At 50.4% G+C, this 20,327-nt stretch overlaps 2 protein-coding genes across 3 annotated transcripts; one reads left to right on the forward strand and one right to left on the reverse strand.

Moving 5' to 3' along the window:
• Positions 1-771: 771 nt before the first annotated feature.
• LOC123803209 (CMRF35-like molecule 5) lies at positions 772-7,137 on the forward strand. The gene is made up of 3 exons (XM_045814503.2): positions 772-877; positions 4,728-5,060; positions 6,608-7,137. The coding sequence occupies exons 1-3, from the start codon at positions 838-840 to the stop codon at positions 6,784-6,786; spliced, it is 552 nt and encodes a 183-aa protein (XP_045670459.2). The 5' UTR covers positions 772-837; the 3' UTR covers positions 6,787-7,137.
• Positions 7,138-13,186: 6,049 nt separating this feature from the next.
• On the reverse strand, positions 13,187-19,783 carry LOC123803223 (CMRF35-like molecule 7). 2 transcript variants are annotated; one of them, XM_045814535.2, is made up of 4 exons: positions 19,449-19,783; positions 17,722-18,051; positions 16,084-16,210; positions 13,187-13,627 (listed from the first exon to the last, which is right to left on the reverse strand). In XM_045814535.2, exons 1-4 carry the CDS (start codon positions 19,486-19,488, stop codon positions 13,474-13,476), a joined length of 651 nt encoding a protein of 216 aa, XP_045670491.1. In that variant the 5' UTR covers positions 19,489-19,783; the 3' UTR covers positions 13,187-13,473. The 2 variants fall into 2 exon arrangements, with proteins under 2 accessions (XP_045670491.1, XP_087710266.1); XM_087854140.1 differs by having other exon boundaries at positions 13,479-13,560.
• Between the last annotated feature and the right edge of the window lie 544 nt (positions 19,784-20,327).

A 20,327-nucleotide genomic window follows, 5' to 3' on the forward strand; every position in this document is an offset into this window, starting at 1 on the left:
GAGAGGAGAGGGAAAGCGGACAGAGGACAGAGGGAGGAGAGGACATGTGAAGAAAGAGGGAAGCCCTGTGAGAAAGTTCCTTAAGAGGGCGTTAGCATAAGCAGTTTGGGCTGGGAAGTGGCCCTAGTCCACAGTCAGGGGAAATACGTCGAGAGGTGGCGGAGGAAGTGTCTAGGGCAAAATGAAGCTGATGGGAAAAGGCCACTTCTCCTTCCTGAAAATCTCCCCATGGCACTTCTGTCTTAGAGGGACTCAGGAATACAGGGGGAAGTCTAAGAGGGAGGGGCCTGAGGGCCAGGATCAGGGCTGCACCAGGGCCCAGGGCAGGAGGGGCGGTCTGCGATGCACCCAGGTGGGTGGCCCAGAAGGAGACTTAGGATGGGACTGTGTGCCCAGCAAGGCTGGGTGTGAGCCCTGAGCCCTGCATTCTTCCCCACGTGCAAATCCAATGTGTCTCCATCACTTCCTTGGACCCACACTCTGAGGGTCGGGTGTCTGAGCCCTGCTGCACTGTGTGCCCTGGTTTGCTGGCTGCTGGCTTCACAGCTCCTCACATATCCTGGTAAAGTGACACACTAGCCAGTGGGACACTTTGCTTCCCCAAATCATTGAGACAAATCGTGTCAGCCATAGGCTCCCAAAGGATGGCACTGCCTTTCTCCTAATTAAATAAATTAGGAAGTAACTGAAGAAAAATATTAAGGGAAGTAGATGAGAGAAACTATAAAAGAACGATTTAGAGAAATAGAAGGCATTTTGCCTCTGAGCTCAGTTCCAGGCCCTGGAGGGCAGAGGGCATCAGCCGAGCACCAGGGAGACAACCCAGGCAGGCAGGACATGTGGCTGCTCTTGGTTCTGTTCCTTCCCATTGTCCAAGGTGAGTGGGGCGGGGGCTTCAGGACGGAGCACCTGCAGGGCCGGCGCGGCACTCAGACAGGGTCTGTCCCAGGGGAAATTGCAGGGCCTTTTACTCATCCAGAGACTGACTTATTTAAAAAAAAATCTTTAAAGTTTTTACTACTTGACAGGTACTAAATAAGGTGTTGGAGGAAAAAAAAAATAAAAATAAAGAGCACAGTGTCTGTTTTCTAAGGCACTGTTTGTTATCCCTGGCAGATAGATGGATAGACAGATGATGGATGGATGGATGGATGGATGGATGGATGGATGGATGGATGGATGAGGGAAGCATACGCACACATATACACACACATGCATAAATGCACGAATTCCAGAGGAACTTGGAAGGAGCCCAGAAGCTCAGGCTCCAGCTGAGACCCACTCCGTCAAGGTGGGGTTCAGACATCTGGATCATTTAAAAGCCTGCACAACGGGTCTCGACGTGTAGCTAGAGCCGGGATCCTCTCTTCCGAAGAGCTCAGGGTAGAAGGAGGAAGACAGGCAGCAGAACCAGGGGTGACAGGCTCTCTGAAGAGCTGCTCAACCCCATACATCAGCCTGCCTGAGTCCCTGCTCTGTATGAGACAAACACCAGACGGTTGTCCACTGTCGTCAGCACAACGACCGAGACTTACTGAGTGGTGTCACCGGGGAGGGAAGACCAGAGATTAGAAGGTGTCTGTTTCTGGGCTGGATGGCAAATCTTTGGAGGCAGCTGGTGCTTGAGGCTCAGAGAAGACAGTAGTAAGACAGGACAATTTGGCAGCCCCAGCTCTGTCGCTTCTCATCCTCCGGAACCACAGGGCTCGGGCAAGAAGCAGACAGTGTCTCCTCTGGGAAGGAGGTCATCATGGGAAACAAAAAGACCGCATTTACTCATCCACTCACTTCATCATAGGGGCAGAGGTAAAACAGTCTGGATGAGAGATTGGCATGCAGAGCATTTATTGGGAAAACGTTCATGTTACTATATTCTTTTCTTTAGTTTTTGTAAAAAATTTTTCAAAATTTTAGAGACAGAGAAAGAGCGAAAGAGCGAGAGAGGGTGAGTGAGAAGGAGGGGCAGAGGGAGAGATCTCAAACAGATTCCATGCTGAGTACGAAACCAGAAGTGGGGCTAGATCTCAGGACCCCGAGAACATGACCTGAGTTGAAATCAAGAGTTGGACACAGAACTGACTGAGCCACTCAGGCGCCCTGCGAGCCACTATTTTCTTAATTTGGAAGTTCATGTGGATAAAGGATTACATATGCATAGGAGTCATAAGCACAAAATACCACAGACTGAGAAGCTTGAACTATAGAAATTTCTTTTCTCACAGTTCTGAAGGCGGAGGTGTCCAAGCTCCAAGTGCAGGGTGATTCAGTTCGTGATGAAAGTGCTCTTTCTGGTTTTCAGGCAGTCCCCTTCTCATGGTGACCTCCACCTTTTGCATGGGGAACGACAGACAGAGGGAGTGAGAGACAGAGACAGAGATAGAGACAGAGAGAAGGAAAGAGAGAGAAGCTCTCTGGTGTCTTTTCTTATGAGAGCACCGATCCCATCCTGAGCTCTCCATCACGATCTCCTCTAGCCCTAATGCCCACCCAAAGGCCCCATGTTCACATACCGTCCCATTAGAGCTTAGGACTTCAACACAGGAATTGTGGGGAAACACAAACATTCAGTCCTCGACAATATAGGGGCAGAATTGGTCAAGGGGAGAACGGTGCAGGCTCATCTATTGACATTGACGTCACTACCACCCCTTCTAAGTCCTCTTCTGCATCACCGAGCAAAACCTGGGAATCACCATTCCTCCAGTCACCTTCCTTGTATGGGTTGGACTTTGTCCATGGAAGCACCTGCCAGAGATTTAGAAGGGGGGAGAGCGGCCTTACGCTCTGGGGACAGCTGACGTGTGCATGGGAGGAAGAGAGATTCACGGTGGCTCCCTGCTTCGCTCTTGGGAACACTTACTCTGCTGGTGAAGGCTGAAGATAATTGGTGGGAGTTTCTCAGAGAATTTTCAGAAATCACAGCAGCGTCTTATGGGCTCTTGAGAAAGCCCATCCCGGAACTTCTGCTGTGAACACAGTGTCAGCTTCCCTCACCATGAATCAATACAGACACTAGTACATAACTGCTCATAGCAACATCATTCACTGGGCCAAAATGTCGAAACAACCCATAATTCATCAGCTGATGAGCGGAAGAGCTAAACGTGCCCGTCCCTACCATGGGCTGAAGGGTCCACACATCCCACCTACACACATGAGCCTTAACACGTTATACTAACTGACCGAAGCCAACAGAAAGGCTAAGACTGTAGGATTCAGTTTATATGCAGTGTCCAGAATAGAGAAATGTTTGGTCCGAATGTAGATTAGTGGTTGCCAAGGCTTCAGGGGAGAGGGAAGTGGGGAATGACAAGGGGTACAGCGTTTCTTTCTGCAGTGACCAAATGTTCTGGAATTAGAGGTGATGGTGGCACAGCTTTGTGAATAGGCTAAAAACCACTGAAGTATACACTTGAAATTCATGATGTGTGCCTTATATATCTCAATTTGTAAAGTCAAGGAAGGTAAATTCTTTGCCTTTCACACGCTTTGATTCATTTTGAGAAGGAGAAAATTATCCCTGTCTTTAACTTAGCAAATCGGTAAGAGCGCAAGTGGTAATCTGGAGGGAAGAAGAGGAATAAATCTATACATATGAGAAATTAGTAACTTTGGAGATAAAAACAGAAACACTTACAAACTAATTTCAAAAGTGGTTTAATGAGTAAAAAACGTGCAGGAGGAGAGTAGAAACAGGAGGAGGATGTCCTGCAGCAGGTGTAATCCATGCAAATCACACGCATGTGGTCAGAACGTGTAACTGAAACAGATACGAACATTTTAGTTATAAAGGATACTTTCTAATTGCAGGACTTCATGCAAATACACACTCCATGAAATAGGACTTTCTGGGAAAACAAAATAAAAATAGAACAGATTCAAGAACCAACAAAGAGCTTGAATAGTCAATATTCAGGGGAAAACAATTTCCAGAAACCAAAGAATTTGTCCCAATAATGAATTTTCCAGACAGTTTTGTAGATAATTTCTTAGGATTCTAAAGACAGAGAAATCTCTTTGCTTAATTTATGTGCTGATCTCAGCACGTGGAAAAGATGGAAATCTGCCAGATTATTTGTGTGAAAGGAGCATCACTAATATCAAACCTCAGCAGACAGCACAGAGAAAATTCCAGAAAAGAGCTTTCCTTCGGACTATAGAGCTGGAGCTGAGTATTGACAGTCAGGGTCAGCGGGCAGGCAGGGTTTCTGTGGTCACCCTCTACTGAGAAGTTAATAACTTAGGGGGAAAACAACAGTTTTCTAATGAACCAGTGTTTTCAAGTTGAGAGGTTCCAAACAAAATCCGGATTCCTGGCTACTCTAGAAAAATGAAAAGATCTGAAACCACAGAGCCCCCAGCTTGCATGAGGACAATGGGCTGAAGTGGACCGGGGCCATGCCTTCCCTTGGGTCATTTGCTCTCCAGATGACGTTGGCCATGGGGACGGGGAGGGGTGGATTATCAGAAGCTGTCATTGCTCAGTGTGGACGTTTTTGTTTCTCGGAGATGTACAGCTGTGCTCTTCGGTGATTTCTGTGGTGGCTTTGACCCAGTGGAGTTTCGAAGGACAAAAGTCTGTCTTGTGGAAGGTGTATTCCTTCTTTGACTGTTACTCAACTCATCAGGCTCTTGGGTTTATTGGGGCTATTTGTGATGTAGGAGGCTGTGGCTCTGCCCTCGGGGGTGGGGTGGGGTTTGACAGGCACATGGGTTTGTGTTTTCAGGCTCATCTGTCCTCGTAGCAGTGTCCGATGCAGTGAGTGGCCCAGCGCGGGGCTCACTGACCGTGCAGTGTCGCTATGAACCCGGGTGGGAGACCCACAGTAAGTGGTGGTGTCGAGAAGTTGAGTCGTCAAAATGCTATATCCTCGTTCGAACCAATGGATCAGAGCAGGAAGTGAAGGGTGACCGAGTGTCCATCAAGGACGATCAGAAATTGCGCACGTTCACTGTGACCATGGAGAAGCTCAGGTGGGACGATGCAGACAGTTACTGGTGTGGGATTGAGAGAAGTGGAACTGACCTTGGGGTCGAAGTTAAAGTGACCATTGACCCAGGTAAGAGTATGTGTGTGTGTGGAGTGTCTCTTCAGGACCTGCTCTGTGATGGTCCCTGAGGTTCCTCTCCAGTGATTTAAGTGTCACTCAGAGTGAACTGTCACACAGGGGGGCTGAGTCCTGGGTGCTCCCAGAACCCCAACTGACCCCTTGGGTTGGGAGGGACAGGGCTTTTCTTAGTTTTTCTCATGGCTCCCGACACCTCCTCCAGGACGGGATCCAGCCTTTCTGGGAATGCGTTTCTCTGTACAGAGTGCAGTGCCTGAGTCTATTGTCCATAGGGACCAAGGTGATGCAGTCCATGGACTAAAGGGACCTTCTTCTGTGGAATCCAGAGAACCCAATTCCTGCCACTGCTTTCCTGGACCTCTGGTGTCCACGTGTCCCTACTCGTTCTGGAGTTTAGAGCTGGGACTTCACAGCGGCTATTTCCACCCCCTGTTCCATACCCAGTCCCAGAGGGAAGAGGTCCAGCGCAGTGGGGGTGCTGTGGTTGATTCCTGAGGTCCGAAGAGGCCTCCCCAGTCAAAGGGCTGTTTAATTCTATCAAAGACTTTTGTCTGCATCTGTGAGATGATCACATGATTTTTCTCCTTGACTCTGTTAATGTGGCATGTTATGCTTACTGATTTTCTCATGTTCAAACAATTTTGCATTCTTGGGATAAATCCAACGTGGTGATGATGTATTATCTTGCCTTTATATCCCAGGACTCAACTTGCTGATTTTTTGCTGCAGACTTTGGCATTTATATTTATGGGTGATTTTTCCTACAATATTTTTTTGCAGTGTCCTTGTCAGGTTTTGGCAGCAAGAGTATGCTAGTCTCATTAAACGGATTTGGGATTGTATCCTCTTTTCCTATGTCCTGGAATTTTTTTTGTGTAAGAAGACATTCTTTCTTCCTCGAATGATTAGTGGATATCTCCATGGAAGCTCTATGGGTCTGGAGGTTTCTTTTGGAGAGGTTTTATCTCATTCCTTCCTTCCTTCCTTCCTTCCTTCCTTCCTTCCTTCCTTCCTTCCTTCCTTCCTTCAAAGTAAGCTCTACACCCAAGAAGGGGCTTGAACTCCTTACCTTGAGATCAAGAGTCATGCTCTCTGCCCACTGAGTCAGCCAGGAGCTCCTTGGAGAGGTTTTTAAATAATCAATTTGATTCTTTTAAATAGTTGTATGTTGATTCAGGTTTTCTATTTCTTTTTGTGCCTCTCTGAGCACATCACGTTATTTTTGCTTTAAATTTGTTCATTCCACCTAATGTTTCAAATTCATTGGCATAAACTTGTTTAGATATCCTTTTATTATCCTATCCCCTTATTACTTTTCCTTCTTTTTAATATGCTCAGGATATTGTGTGATGTGCCTTTTTTCATCCTGGTATTGATTATTTAGACCTCTCCTTTCATCACAAATATCTTGCTAGGGTTCTGTTTTGCTTAAAAACCAATTGTTGGGTTTTTTGATATTCTCTATTTTATATTTCTTCTCTAATTCACTAACTTTTTCTTTTCTTCATCATTTCCTTCCTTCTCCTTCCACCCGCAAGTGACCGCGCAGTGTCACTATGGCCCAGGGTGGGAGCCCTACGTGAAGTCGTGGTGTCCGGATGCTGATTTGAATAGCTGCGCCATCGTCGTTCTAACCACCGGATCACGCTTGAGGAAGAACGAGCTGTCCATCAATCAGAGAAAGCACACATTCTCCATGGCCATGTGGGGCGAGTAAAACAACTTTTGAGAACAAGCAGCTGTTGTTTTGATGAGTTGCTGCCCAGATGTTTTATACTATGGCAACCCTGCCCACACCCGCAATCCAGAACTTAGAGAAGGACCCCAAACTTTGAAGTCCTCCATTATTTCCTGCTTTGCATTTCCTGGAGCACATTACAAAATAACCACTTGGAGTTGAGCCCATGAAAAACCAGTCCTCTCTGTCTTGACCACCCTAAAAGTAACAGGACCTGCCACCCTGCTCTCAGTCTCCTGCTCGCTCCTGGTCTGGGGTGGAGGGCTGCCCTTCCCAGGCTCACGGGGTGCCTCTCCCCTGGATCTGTATGCAATAAATTCTGTGACGCTCCTTCTTTGTGTGGGTGTATTGAAACTGTGCCTTCCATTAAAACGACCCGGGGTGTTTCAGGTCCCCGAAGTGGGAGCTTGGCTGTTGAGGGAGCTCGCTGCCGACCCATGTGGGTGGCTTGTGTCTCCTCATTCAGCGGGTGGTGATGGGCGTATTCTTAGCTCAGTAACCAGCTCTGGCTTCTACACGCACCACGGAGGAGCTCAGGCATGGGATGCAGACACGTCCTGGGGTGGGATTAGGAGCCCAGAGCTGACCGTGGGTCCAAGCTAACCTGACCAGTGTCGCAGGGAAGCACTCTTCCCTCGTGTACTGCATGCCATCTCCTTGGCAAGAGGGAGCTAGTGAAATTCTGAGCAGATTCACCAACTTTTATATTCATGTAGGATTTTTAGAAAAGAAAAATTTAAAAGTACACAGAATGTAAAGTGAAATGGTGTGGTCTGTCTTCTACCCTAGTCCCTTACCCAAGGTAAGATCTGTAACCAGTGTGTGTGTGTGTGTGTGTGTGTGTGTGTGTGTGTGTGTGTGTGTGAGTGATGTGGAGAAATGCTATGCATCTAAAGCATACATATGTGTATTTATTTTTCCCTCCTTCAAAGAAAGACATCACATATTGTTCTGCAGTTTGCCTATTTTCACTGAATGTATTTTGAAAATCATTCCATATTAGTCTATAGATTTTTGTTTTTAACGGCTTCACTATATTCCATAATATCTACGTATCATGATTTGTTTAATTTTTTCACTCGTGATAAACATTTTGGTAGTTTTGGGTCTTGCAACTACATGCAACTGTGTACCGAATCTCTGCACACGTGGCTTGCTGCCCAATTACGGAGAGATCTGCAGTGTACATTCCTATTAAAATAGGTGTGTTACTGGTCAGTGCATGTTTCCAATTTTGATGGATCTCACCAAAAAGGTTGTAAACATTTCTACCCTTGTCTGACTGTGTAGATAAACAATCAGCCCCCACCCCCAACATTGGGTGTTGTCAATTTTTTGTCTCTACACTCTGATGGGCAGACTTGGCGTGTTGCCTGCACGTGACCTGGGCCCCAGGCAGAGGAGAGTGCTGTAGGGGACGGGGGTGAAGGAGGGAGGAAGGAGTAGCGATGGGCACCAAGCAGAGAGCCACCAGGTAGGTGATGCTGGGTGGGCCAAGAACCAACAGGACATCTGCTCTCGGGGCAGGGGGATGTTCCAGGCCACCACCTGCTCCAGCTTGCAGACCCTCCCGGCCACCTCCCTCCCCACACTCGTCTTTGGCACATTCAAAAAGGGAGTAGCACCTTCAAGAGCTTATAGGGGAAAAGAAAAGAAAGAATAGCACAAAGCAAATAAAGTGCATTCACCATGAGAGGAAATGCCCAAAGAAACAGAAAAAACCTCTCATATAAATAGCTCTACTCAGTCTCAAGGACATGACAGAGAACAGAACAAACCTAGAGATATACAGTGCAGTGCGAAATAGGGCGATGAAAAGCAGACCTTGGGAAAGAGAAGGAGCAGAAGAGAAAGATAGGATGTTGCCGGGAAGGAGCAAAGAAGGGAAGGAACCACAAAACCCAACGATAAACGTGCATGAAAGCTCACAGAAGTGGTGTCTTGGGGAAACTGCATGAAGTGACATTGTATGAACCCAATATAAAAAGTGTGGAGAGGCAGACATGGGGACAGGAGTCAGAGAGGTGATGCCACAACTGTATGGTGGCTGTTTTCTTGGAGGAGAATAGAGAAGCCAAAAGTAAGCATAACTGAATTGAATCAGAAACTAATCGGAAATAAGGAGATCTTTCACACTGTAATTGAGAGCCCACATGGTGACCCGGGAAAGGACTATACCAGTGATCCACACCATAATATTAGGAAGTTACAGAACCCGGGGGATAAGGAGAGGATCGTATGGGCTGGTATCAGAAACGAGGATCCAATCGGAAGGTCATATCAGAAGGAGCTCATTGTGTGAGACACAAACAGGCTGGCCTCAGACGTGACAACCACACCGCATCCCAGAAGACAGTGAAGGAAAATTTGCATGCTCTGAGCAAATGACAGAGCATTCCGGGAATATTCTGACAACAAACATTCTGGTGCACGCAAGGCCTTATGAAATACAGCACCCGTGAGCCCTTTAAAAATAGAGAATCTACATTATGATGAATTTTGCCAATGAAGGGATAAGTTAAACAGTGAAAAAAGAGAAGCTGTGGTCAACAATGAATATATTTAAAAAGAGAAAAACCCCTAAGCAATGCTGGGAAATGGTACAGAAGAGAGTATAAATGTCATGGGTGCAAAGAACCCTATGCTGACATAATCAGCAGAGGGAGGAGGAGGGTGGACAAAGGGTGAGATGCGAAAGTCTTCATCTTTTAGGGCACGGAGTCAACAGAAAGTTCAAATGCGTTGTTCAAAGTAAGTTGGCAATATAGGGGGTTGGTGTCCAGACAAATCGCCGAGGGTGTCCCAGGGAGAGGCCTCTGAGCATGCGTGTCAGGGTCCGAGCAGGGTGAGGAAGCCCTCCCCACCGAGGCTTAGCTCACCCAAGAGGGGTGAGAAGGGCATCCACGCGGGAGGCGGGTCACCGCCCACGTAGGGTGAGTGCTGATGCATGCCCCTGGAAAGGACTCGGTTGGTTTCCAATGCTTGTCCATGGCTCCCTTCCGGAAGCGTGTAGGAAACACAATGCAGGGCAGGAGAGGAGCTCATGATGTAGTTTATTCTTTCTCACACTTATTTTGAAGTATTCTAGCTTCTTTACCTTTCCATATAAATTTTAGAGTCAGCTTGTCTTGATCTACCAAAACAATCCTGCTGGGATCTTGATAGGAATTGTCCTAAACTTACAGATCGATATTGGGAAAATGGACATCTTTCCTATGTTGATTCTTCCGGTCCGTAAACGTGGTGCCTCTCACAATTTATTTAAATATTCCTTGGCTTCAGTCCCCAGACTTTTGTAAATCTTAGTATCTAGACGGGGCACTTGTTCTGCTAGATTTCTAGCCGGGTGTTTCTTCGTCTTGTCGAGCGGCTGTGACTAGTGACGTGTGCTGTGTGTTTCAATTCAGTTTCTACATGCTCGTTGCTAGAATAGAAATAGGACTGTGTGTGTGTAGGTGTGTGTGTGTGTGTGTGTGTGTGTGTGTGCGTTGATCTTTTATCCTGTGACTTGTTAAACTCATTTTTTAGTTCTAGCAGTTGGTTTTTGTTTTGTTTTGTTTTGGGTTTTTTTTTGGTGGAATCCTTGGGATTTTCTACACAATTATGTCATCTGCACAAAGGGACAATTTTATTTCTTCCTTTCTAATCTGTGTGCTTTAATGGTGTTCTGGAAGCCCTAGGGAGCTGCCGGAAGGTCTTAAACACTCTCCATGCAAGACCTTCTGTTTTCTGGCATTTCTGCTTTTAAAAGAGAAACCGGAAGTGAAATTGTTCATGTTTAAATGTAGGCAACAAACTCCATTTAAAAAAATATTGTAAAACAAAATATTGTGACCCAAACAAAACAATATTCATAAGTTCATGCAATTCATGGACGCAGTCTGTGATCTGTGAGTCAGACAGAGAAATTGCAGAACATCGTCGTGTCTGCCTAGTATTTGCAACCTGGGGCCATCTGGTGCCCAGCAGGCTTGGGAACTGACCTTTCAAGGACACATATGGACTTGCAGGGATGCCATTTGGGCCAGCCCCAGGCTGGCTCTGGGGCAGATCCAAGTCTATTCCTGGGCCTTACGACTGGGCCTGGGGGCCTCAGCCCTTCCGGGCTCCATGTTCTTTAATGTGATGAAAAGTGCTAGATTAATATTTTTCCAGGGGCACCTGGGTGGCTCTGTCGGTTGGGCATCTGACTCTTGGTTTTGGGTCAGGTTGTGATCTCAGGGTCCTGGGATCAAGCCCCGCATGGGGCTCCCCACTCAGTGGGGCTTCTGCTTCTGCTCTCCCTCGGGCTCTGCCCCTCGGCTGTGCAAGTGAGGGCTCTCTCTCTCTCTCAAACAAATAAATATGTAAATCTTAAAAAAAATATTCTTCCATGTGGCAGTTCTAACATGGGACTGCAAATTTCTTGACACTCCTTTTACTCAGAGTTGGGGCTCTGTCCCCACCCTTTGAGTCTGGGTGGGCTGTGGCTGCAGACAGTAGCCCAGAGCAGAGCTCCCCAAACTTTTTTCCATAATTATCCTCCTAAGGAGTCTCTTTAGACATTTTCTTTTCCTAGAAGTGCACCCCCCCGTGCTATGAAATCTTAATACCAAAGATACACTGTATATGTCCATGTTCTATTGATCTGTCAATTAATTGATCCATCTACCAATCGATCATCTATGTTTTGTATACGAAAAGAGTAGCGTTCTTTCACCCTCCAAGAACCAATGCTCATCCCTGTCGGAAGACCCGGATAGAGCCTGGTGACAGTGACCCTGTGTGACTTCCGAGGCCAGGCCAGGAGGAACCCCGCAGCTCCGTCCTCAGGCTCTAGAAACGCTGGCTCTGGGGGTCTCCCGCTCAGAACCCAGCGGCCACATGGAGAGGCTACCTGTAGGGTCTCGGGTCAACAGTCAGGACTGAGCTCCATGTTGGGTCACCCTGGCTCATGTTCCACATGTGGGCAAAGAAGCTTCCAGACCACAGCCGCACCCGGCCATGTGAGTCACCCCACCACCATTATGTCTTCCCAACTGCGGCCCCAGACATGATGGAGCAGAGACAGGCCATCCCCGAGTCAGCCCGTCGGCATTCCTGACCGCGGATCTGTGACAGGCCACAAGGAACATCTAAGCATGGATAACTGGACCGTTGGGCCTCTATCGTTCTAGGGTCAGGCAAGACGGAAAAGAGAAGCGTGGGCTTCTGCCGTGGGCACTGTGGGCTGTGGGGGCTGCGGCCAAAGGCCCCCTGTGACTCAGCCCTGTGGTGGGCTCAGCGGGCCGAGAGCGCCCATGCGGTAACACGCTGGCTGCTGGGCCTTGAGGTCTCGCCCTTTCCTGATGTGCGACCCAGAACCGTGTGGGCTGTAGGTGTCAGCATGGGGCGGAGGTGTTCCCCCCCAGGAGCTACCCGCTGAGGCAGAACGCCCGCCACCTCAACACACCCGCTTTGGCGGTGCCCCGACCACATTCAAAGGACAGCTTGAGCCAAAAAAGAAACCAGCGTCTTTTCTAAGGCGCTCAGGAGAGGGACAGAGCGCCAGCGAAAGGTGGCTGGTGAATTTGCTTCAGAGAGGAAATGCTCCAGGACACAGAGCAGGTCACACAGGTCTGCTCAGTCTCCGAGACACTACAGACGACGACCTTGCTAAAAAGGAGCTCGGAAAACAGATACGGTTCCCCAAAAATGGTTCCAAAAATATGGAAACGAAAAGAGCAGAGCCCAGGAAGAATGTAAGTGGAAGAGAAAACAAACAAACAAACCCCAAAGAAGAAAACCTTTACTGAGGAAAAATATGTATACCTTTGAAAATTAAAAATGAAAAAGGCTTGTGTTGTTAGATTTTGGTGTGTGAGGGGGAGGAAGTTGAACATGAAGGGCCCAGCATTCTGGCTTGCCCTTGCTCTGCTGGGGGTGGGGGAGGGTGGGAGAGTTGGCAGGCCAAAGGTCAGGTCAAACCCAGGAGTGGGTGAGGGTGGGTCTGAGCTGGCCGGGGGACAGACAGCATCACAGGCATGAAGGGGACAGATCTGAGCCCCTCATTTGTCCCATCTGGATGGAGAAGTCCAGACTGTCCCTGGAGCCCTGCACCTGAAGAACCAGGCGAGCTAAGGGACAAGTGGAGGGACAGAAATGAACTCTTCTTGTGACCACTGGTGAATCCCCTGTCCTTGGAGACCACTGATGTAGCCACAGGGTCACGTGGATATTGACATTGTTTCAAAGCCCCTCCCCACCAAACACTCATGACTTACACAGGGAAAAAGAGTAACTTCAGGCAGGTGCCAGACACACTCTAATTCCAGCGCTGGGTTTAGAGTCACTTCTGACCCTCTAGGATGGACGGATCTTACTCTCACATATAAAACAATGAAAGAGTGTCCCAGTGAAATAATCTCAAAAGAGCCCAGGAAAGCCATAGATTTACTAGGAAACGTGCGGAGCAAACAGATGGGATGCGGGTCGGGGTGGTCCAACCTGTCTTCAGTCTTACGTTCAGGCGATTCTTCCTCCAGGAGACAGGGACGCAGCGGGAGCTGGAACATCTGGCCCATCAGGGTCTCTGACCATGTGCAACACTCGGAAGTCTTCTAGTTTAATTCTGGCTCTGTAGTTACTGGTAGGTCCGGAATTTTAAAACCCATCCTTGGCCAGAGTCCTGAATGCTGTGATAGTCCGTTATCCTCGGCAGAGCCACTCCAGGGTCACAAGGAAAAGAGGCACCAGGAGGATCCACACAGGTGAGATTACAGGTGCCCCTGAGGACTGAGGGTGGAAAGAGGACAAATCCTTTCCTTTCTCTGCTGCTACCGTGGAGGCCAGGGCTCCTGACCTGTGCAGAGCAGAGAAGGAGCCAGGGTTCATTCCTGAGGTCAGGACGAGGGGAATCCCTACCTAACAGCGACCAGATCTCTCTTGGAGCTGTAACCCCTGCCCATTCCTGCTCAGAGGTCAGAGGGTGCAGGGGTGTTGATGGCGGGGGAGCTGGGCCTCTCCTGCTCAGGCTGACTCTATCCTCCCCCTGGGTCCCCCTGACTACAGCTCAGCCACACCACAGTGCACACAGGACCACAGCAGGGACACCTGCACAAAGGTCAAGAGCACGAAGTGAAGGCTGCTAGCAGGGCCCTGTGCAGGGAACAGGGTGGCAGGATGAGCTCCCTCTTCAGGGGCAGCCCCAGCCCCTTCCTCCCTGACCTCACTCCTGAGCCCAGAGCTGCAGGAGAGGCAAGCCTTGCTCCCTGCCAGGGAAGCCCCTCTGAGGGCACAGCCGTGCTGCTCAGGGCTAAACCTTTAGGGGTCTCGCTGCAGCTTAGCCTGGGCTCCAGCCCCTCTGCCCCCTGATTTCATCCTGCTTTTTGGCCGCTCTCCCACAATTCCTCTCTACCTCACCTGCAGGCCAGCCAAGCTCAAGGGTTTGCCTTTGTCTCTTTTTCTCATTCTACTTGTGTCCTTCCTTGTGTCAGTTCTGCCCAAATTTCCATCTCTGATCTATTATTACCTCTTTGAAGCAGAGGATGATTGCCCCACCCCTGTCCACCTGGCTGTTTACCTTCAGGGTTCTCCTGGGAGGGTCTCTTTCAGCTCTGACCCCCACGTGGTAGCACATATGCGGTGGACCCTCTCATACACCCTGTATAGTGGACACGGGGTCCAGGTGGACGATGGCCCTTGCTTACACGTGTCCCCCTGGTGGTCCGTCTCAGTATCCACGTGTCTGGACCCCTCACCGTCGGCGTCATGCCCTCCTGCACAAGCAGGGCCAGGACCCTGCAGGCCAGCCTTGCCCTGTGCTTCCACCTGCGTTGAGCATGATGGGTCATGTGGATATCACAGGTGGCTTTCTGGAAGGAAAGGGAGGGCATGCTGCTTGGCCCTTCCTCAAAATATCCTTAAACTACTGTGCTCTTTCCACAAGATCCACTGCCTGCGCGGCTGCTGTTCTGTCTCTTGCCCTGCAAGCTTCCTCCCATGCTCCTGGTCTCCTAAAAGTCCTGCATCCTCTACTCCCCACTCAGCAACACAACCCGTCTCCAAACAGTCACCAGCAAGACAGAAGCTTGTCATAGACCAAGTGCCCTGCCTCATTCAGAGGCATGACCGAACAAACTGTCTAGTGGGGCCCGGCTCCAAGGAATAGGTTCCTGGAGAAGGGAAGGAAGTTGGCCTGGAGCTGGAAGGGAGCTGGTGGAGGGTGTTTCTGGGGGGCGGGACCCAGGGAGGGAATGCACCTTCACCCTGGCCTCTGATGGGGCAACCTGGGGCAGTGTGTTTGCCCTTTGATAAAAGAGCTAATTGGTTGTCTTTGTATGATTCTTGAAGGGGGGGGCTTCAGGTTGATGTCCCAGCCTCTCCTCCATGTTGGGAATGTGAGAAAGCAGGATTCCCACCTTCCCACTCCTTCCCAGCATTTCCTTAGCACTCAGGGAGGGCAGGGCTGGATCCATGGACCACGTAATGGCATGTGACCTTCTGTGGGCAGAGTAACACTCCCCCTCAGAGATGTCCTAACCCCCAGGCCTGTGAATGTGTTAGGGTACATGGCAAGGGGGAGTTCATGATGCAGATGGAGTTAAGATTGCCAACCAGCTGACCTTGAGATGGGGAGATTAGCCTGGGTTATCTGGGTGGACTTTACGTCATCACCAGTGTGTTTACAAGTGAAAGGACAGGGAGAGCCAGTGTCCCAGTAATGTGGTGTGAGGAGGACTCGGCCACCGCTGCTGGCTGTGAGGATGGAAGGGGCCACAAGCCAGTGGGTGCAGGGTCTCTAGAATCTGGAAAAGACAAGGAAGGGCTTCTCCCTTAGAGCCTCCAGAAGGAACCAGCCCTGTCGGCACCTTGACTTTCGCCCAGGGAGACTCATTTCAGACTTCTGACCTCCAGAACCATAAGATCATAAAACTGTTTCTGTCTTAAGCCACCAGGTTGGTAGTGATTCGCGTCAGAAGCCACAGGAAAATGAATACAGAGCACTTCCCTTCTGGCAAACTCGAGGCTGGAACCACTGACCCCGCTTTTGGCTTCTTGTGGGTCGGGAGGCAGGTGAGCAGGAGACCAGAGCCTTCTGTCCTGTAGCCCAGCTGAAGCCCTTTGTTAGGGAGTGGGGAGTAGGGAGCTCTTGAAGTGCTCAGAGGTATAAAGGAGGGGGCCCAGTGCAGACCTTGCTGATGCTCTCCTGCACAAGAGACCTCAGAGGGGCCAAGGGGGGTCCCTGACTGAGTGTCCTGAGGGGAGTGGTCACAGGGCAGGAGCGGGAAATTTCTGTTGGGGTCCGGCTTTGCTCACCTGCTGATGGGGTTGATCAGAGTCACGGGTTGGTTGCTGGTGATGCCCCGGGTAAGTGGAAACGAGGAATCCCAGCTGGCTGGTGTGGGTCCTGGCACAGGCTTGGGAGAGCCTGCTAGAACTGGTGCTAAACACACAGAGCACAGCAGGGCTGTGAGAGTGACGCAGTGGCTCCCATGGCCTTCTCCACTCCCCACCCCCAGGCTGAAGAAGCTTCTGTCTCAGCACAGTCGCTCAGGCTCATTGGTCCGCCCTTGCATCTTTCTGGTTTCTCATCCCAAACATGCAATTACCATTTGCAGAGAAACACCAGTTCCCCGTCTGGGAGGCACGTGGGGTGGGGGCTCGGGAGCAACTACGTTCAGCTCAATCTCAGTGTCCTGTGTGGCACAGCTAAGCACGTCAGAGCCACCTTCCCACCCCTGGAACTTTCCATCACCAGGCCAGCTCTTCTCTGAGTCTCAGCCTTGCCCGAAGCAGGCTGCGTGCCACCTGCCCTGATGCGCTATGACCCATGGGCTGGCTGGGCCAGGGTCCCCCGTGTCCTGAAGTCGCCCAGAGCCCGCAGCCCCTGCTGTCCCTTTGGGGCCTTCCTGCCTCCCCGGGGCCTTCCTTACTGCACCAGGCCTGCCAGCGAAGCCTTGTCTGGTTGGAGGGTCCACACTCCAGATCTCTGGCCCCAGTTCCTCCTGCACTCTTGCACACATCCACCCACCCTTGTTGTCTTTCTCAGTTGATCTCTGGAACATTCTACACCAGCATACCTGTCCACTGCACACATTCGCACAGCAGATTTGCATATGCTGAGTGTGAAGAGCCTTTCCCTGCTTATTAAACGGGGTAGTGAGTAGTAGAGATGTTACTTCTCTAGTGTCTGTGTGTCTCTGTGTCTGTGTGTCTGTACGTTGGAGAGAAGACTGAGGGGTCCTGAGGGAGACTGTGGGGCGGGGGCCACACCTGACTCCTTTTCCAGGCCTGTCTCCAGGGAGGCCCTCGTGTCTCTGGAGCAGCTGCAGTGCAGCCCAGAGTCTCCTCCAAGGCTCAGAGGCAGCGAGAGAGGGGGTCCCTGCGCTCTGGTGGAGTCTGCCTTTCCTTCTCCCAGAAATGGGTTCAGAGTCCCTCCCCTGCTCCTTTGTGCTTATGAGTGTATGTGTGAGTGTGGGAGGGGAAGAAGGAGGGGCAGGGAGACAGTCTCTTGTCCTGTAGCTGAGACCATCAGTGTCACAGCTTTCTAGCACCCACTCTTCCCTACATGACTGACAAGGCCCCACTTAGTCTGGGGTGCACTGACGATGGACGTGACCGGGAATAGAGGAGCTGCCTTCCCTGGACAAGCCTGTCCTCGTGGAGTCTCTGCTTCTCTGCTCCCCCTGGGGACAGCAGATGGAGACATGCAGAGATGTGGAGGCTCACTCTTTCTTCTAGTCTTTCCCAGACCTTGGTGCCCCCCATACTCACTTGCACACGCACACACATGCACAGACACACACACACACACACACACACACAAACACACACACGTGTCGTCTCAGGCATGTTAAGAGACTCCTCTCCATCCTTTGGGAAGACAGAGGAACAGTCCTGACCCCTTTGTGGGTGGTACCAGGGCCCCGGAGCGCAGGAGGGAGTCGTGCCTACCTGGGTCGACAATCACAGATAATTTGTACACCGGGTCAACGCCAGTTCTCTCAATTCCACACCAGTAGGTGTCTGTGTCATCTTGACGGAGTTCCTCCAAGATCATGGTGAATGTGCGTTGGTTGCTATCGTCCTGGATGGACGCTCGGTCCTTCTTCACCAGTTCGTCTGTCCCAGCGGTTTTTACAAGGATTCTGCAGGAAATCCAGTTCTTCCCGCGGCACCACCACTTCTTGTAGGATTCCCATCCTGGGGTATACTCACAGTACGCTGTCAGTGTCCCCCCCTCCGTGCCTCTCACCAGCCCCTCCTGGCAGATGGAGAAGTGGCCTAGAAAACAGAAACCCAACATTCATGTCATCCTCCTTGAGCCCGGGGCTGGGCTGGTCACTGCTGGGGTGTCTGCCACTGCCCTGAAGACCAGCCAGGAGCCTCTGGCCTCTGTCGAATCGCCACATCTGGCCTGTCCCTTCATCCCCTGCAGGATGGCTTTAGCTGTGCCCTCTCTTGGATGTCCCTCTGGGGCTCCTAACTGCCCAATACGGGGGCCTCTGCTCACTCACCACCCACTGACCATGACCCCTCCTGCCCTCTGCCCACTCCTGTCCCCGGCAGCACAGAGCCCACACGGCAGCCCCGGGTGTATTTCTGTATCCCAGAGCTGGTGAGATAGCGGGGTCCCCTCCCCACTCACCCCCGGCACTCTAACCCCCACACACCTAAAAACCCTCACTTCACCTTCCAAGTGGACACATGGCGTTGGACTAAGCCCACACACTCACACTCACACACACACACACACACACACACACACACACACACACTCACACACACACACACACACACACACTCACACAGGTGATTGCTTGTTATTTCACTACACACCTTGCTCTTCTGCATCTCCATACCTTTACACAAACTGTTCCCTCTGTCTGGAATGTTCTCTTTTCTCTGCTTGAAGGAATCAAGCCTTTCTATTCATTCCTCAAGCCTCGGCTCAAACAGTGTCTCTTCTATGGTGTCTACCATTCTGCAGCCAACTGGGTCGCTCCTGGTGCCACCAGAGCACTTTCTCCCTGTCTCCATTGTTGTTCTTATGACACTGGAGGATGGTCTGGTCTTTGGCTCGTCCAGAGCAGAGACTCGGGCAGCCCAAGCTGTGGGGTTGAGCAACTTTCCAGAGAACGTGTCACACCCAGGTTCTGCTGTCTGTCTTCCTCCCTCTCCCCTGAGCTCTTCAGAAGAGAGGGTCCCGGCTCTAGCTACACGTCGAGACCCATCGTGCAGGTTTGTAAATGATCCAGATGTCTGAACCCCACCTTGACGGAGTGGGTCTCAGCTGGAGCCTGAGCTTCTGAGCTCCTTCCAAGTTCCTCTGGGATTCGTGCATGTACATACGTGTGTATATATCTGTGTATTATGCGCCTGTCTAGCCTCTACCCATGCATCCACCCATGCATCCACCCTTCAACTGTCTATCCATCTGTCTGCCAGGATCGACAAGTAGTGCACTAGAAAACAAGCACTATTTGTGTTATTTATTTTCATTTTCTTTCCCCAACACCTAATTTAGTAGTTGTCAAGTAACAAAAGTTAAAAAAAATGTTTTTTAATGAATAAGTGTCTGGATTGAGTGAAAGGCTCTGCCATTTCCCCGGGGACAGACCCTGTGTGTGTCCCACCCCAGCCCTGCAGGTGCTCCGTCCTGAAGCCCCCACCCCACTCACCTTGGACGATGAGAAGGAGCAGAACCGGGAGCGGCCACATGTCCTGCTGCCTGGGTTGTCTCCCTGGTGCTCAGCTGATGCCCACAGCCCTCCAGGGACTGGAACTGAGCTCAGAGGCAACCTGCCTTTGCTTTCTTTAAATTAATGTTTATTTACTTTCTCTCATCTACTTCCCTTAATTTTTTTTCTTTTGTTACTTCCTAACTTCAAAATTAGGAGAAAAGCAGGGTCATTTTGGGAGTGTATGGTCTTAGTGACGAGACGTGCCCTCTCCTTGCACTGGCGCCTCACCGAAGCATCCCCTGGGTCTGTCCCTGATGACCTTGTCTCAGGGGGCTCCCTGCCCCACTCTGTAGCACCACCCCCCGTCTGTGAGCACTTACTTCCTGCCACCCCCATCCTCCAGCCCAGTTCTGTACTTTCATTGGGTACTGGCGCCTTGGTAGAGCTGTTTACCATGTTAGCAACTCAAATGTGCTCAAAATGCAATTTCTTGTCATCTACACGCCTAAAGTCAATCTGTCCCGACACCTGGTCCATGGGCCCAGGGCCTCCTCTCCACGTGCCTCCACCAGACCAGCCTTCCTAAGACAAAGCCCATGGGGTCTTCTTCCTGACACCTGCCACTCTCAGAAGCCCTTGCTGGAATGGGGGGATAGGAGGTGGAGCCGCCAAGGGTTTTGCCAGCAGTGGGTAAGGTGGTCCAGCTCCAGGGAGTGAAGAGGAGCAAGAGTTCCTGTCCCCTTCAAGGTCCTTCTAGCTGGACTAAGAATCAAATTGACATGAGACGGATTAACAGGAGAAAATCAATTTAATAGCATATGTTTGGGAAACAAACACAGACATGGCAGTCAGGCATAATAGGGTACACATGTCATC

This window comes from Ursus americanus, chromosome 23, assembly GCF_024610735.1.
Source record: "Ursus americanus isolate L20-20 chromosome 23, mUrsAme1.1.p, whole genome shotgun sequence".
NCBI lineage: Eukaryota > Metazoa > Chordata > Mammalia > Carnivora > Ursidae > Ursus > Ursus americanus.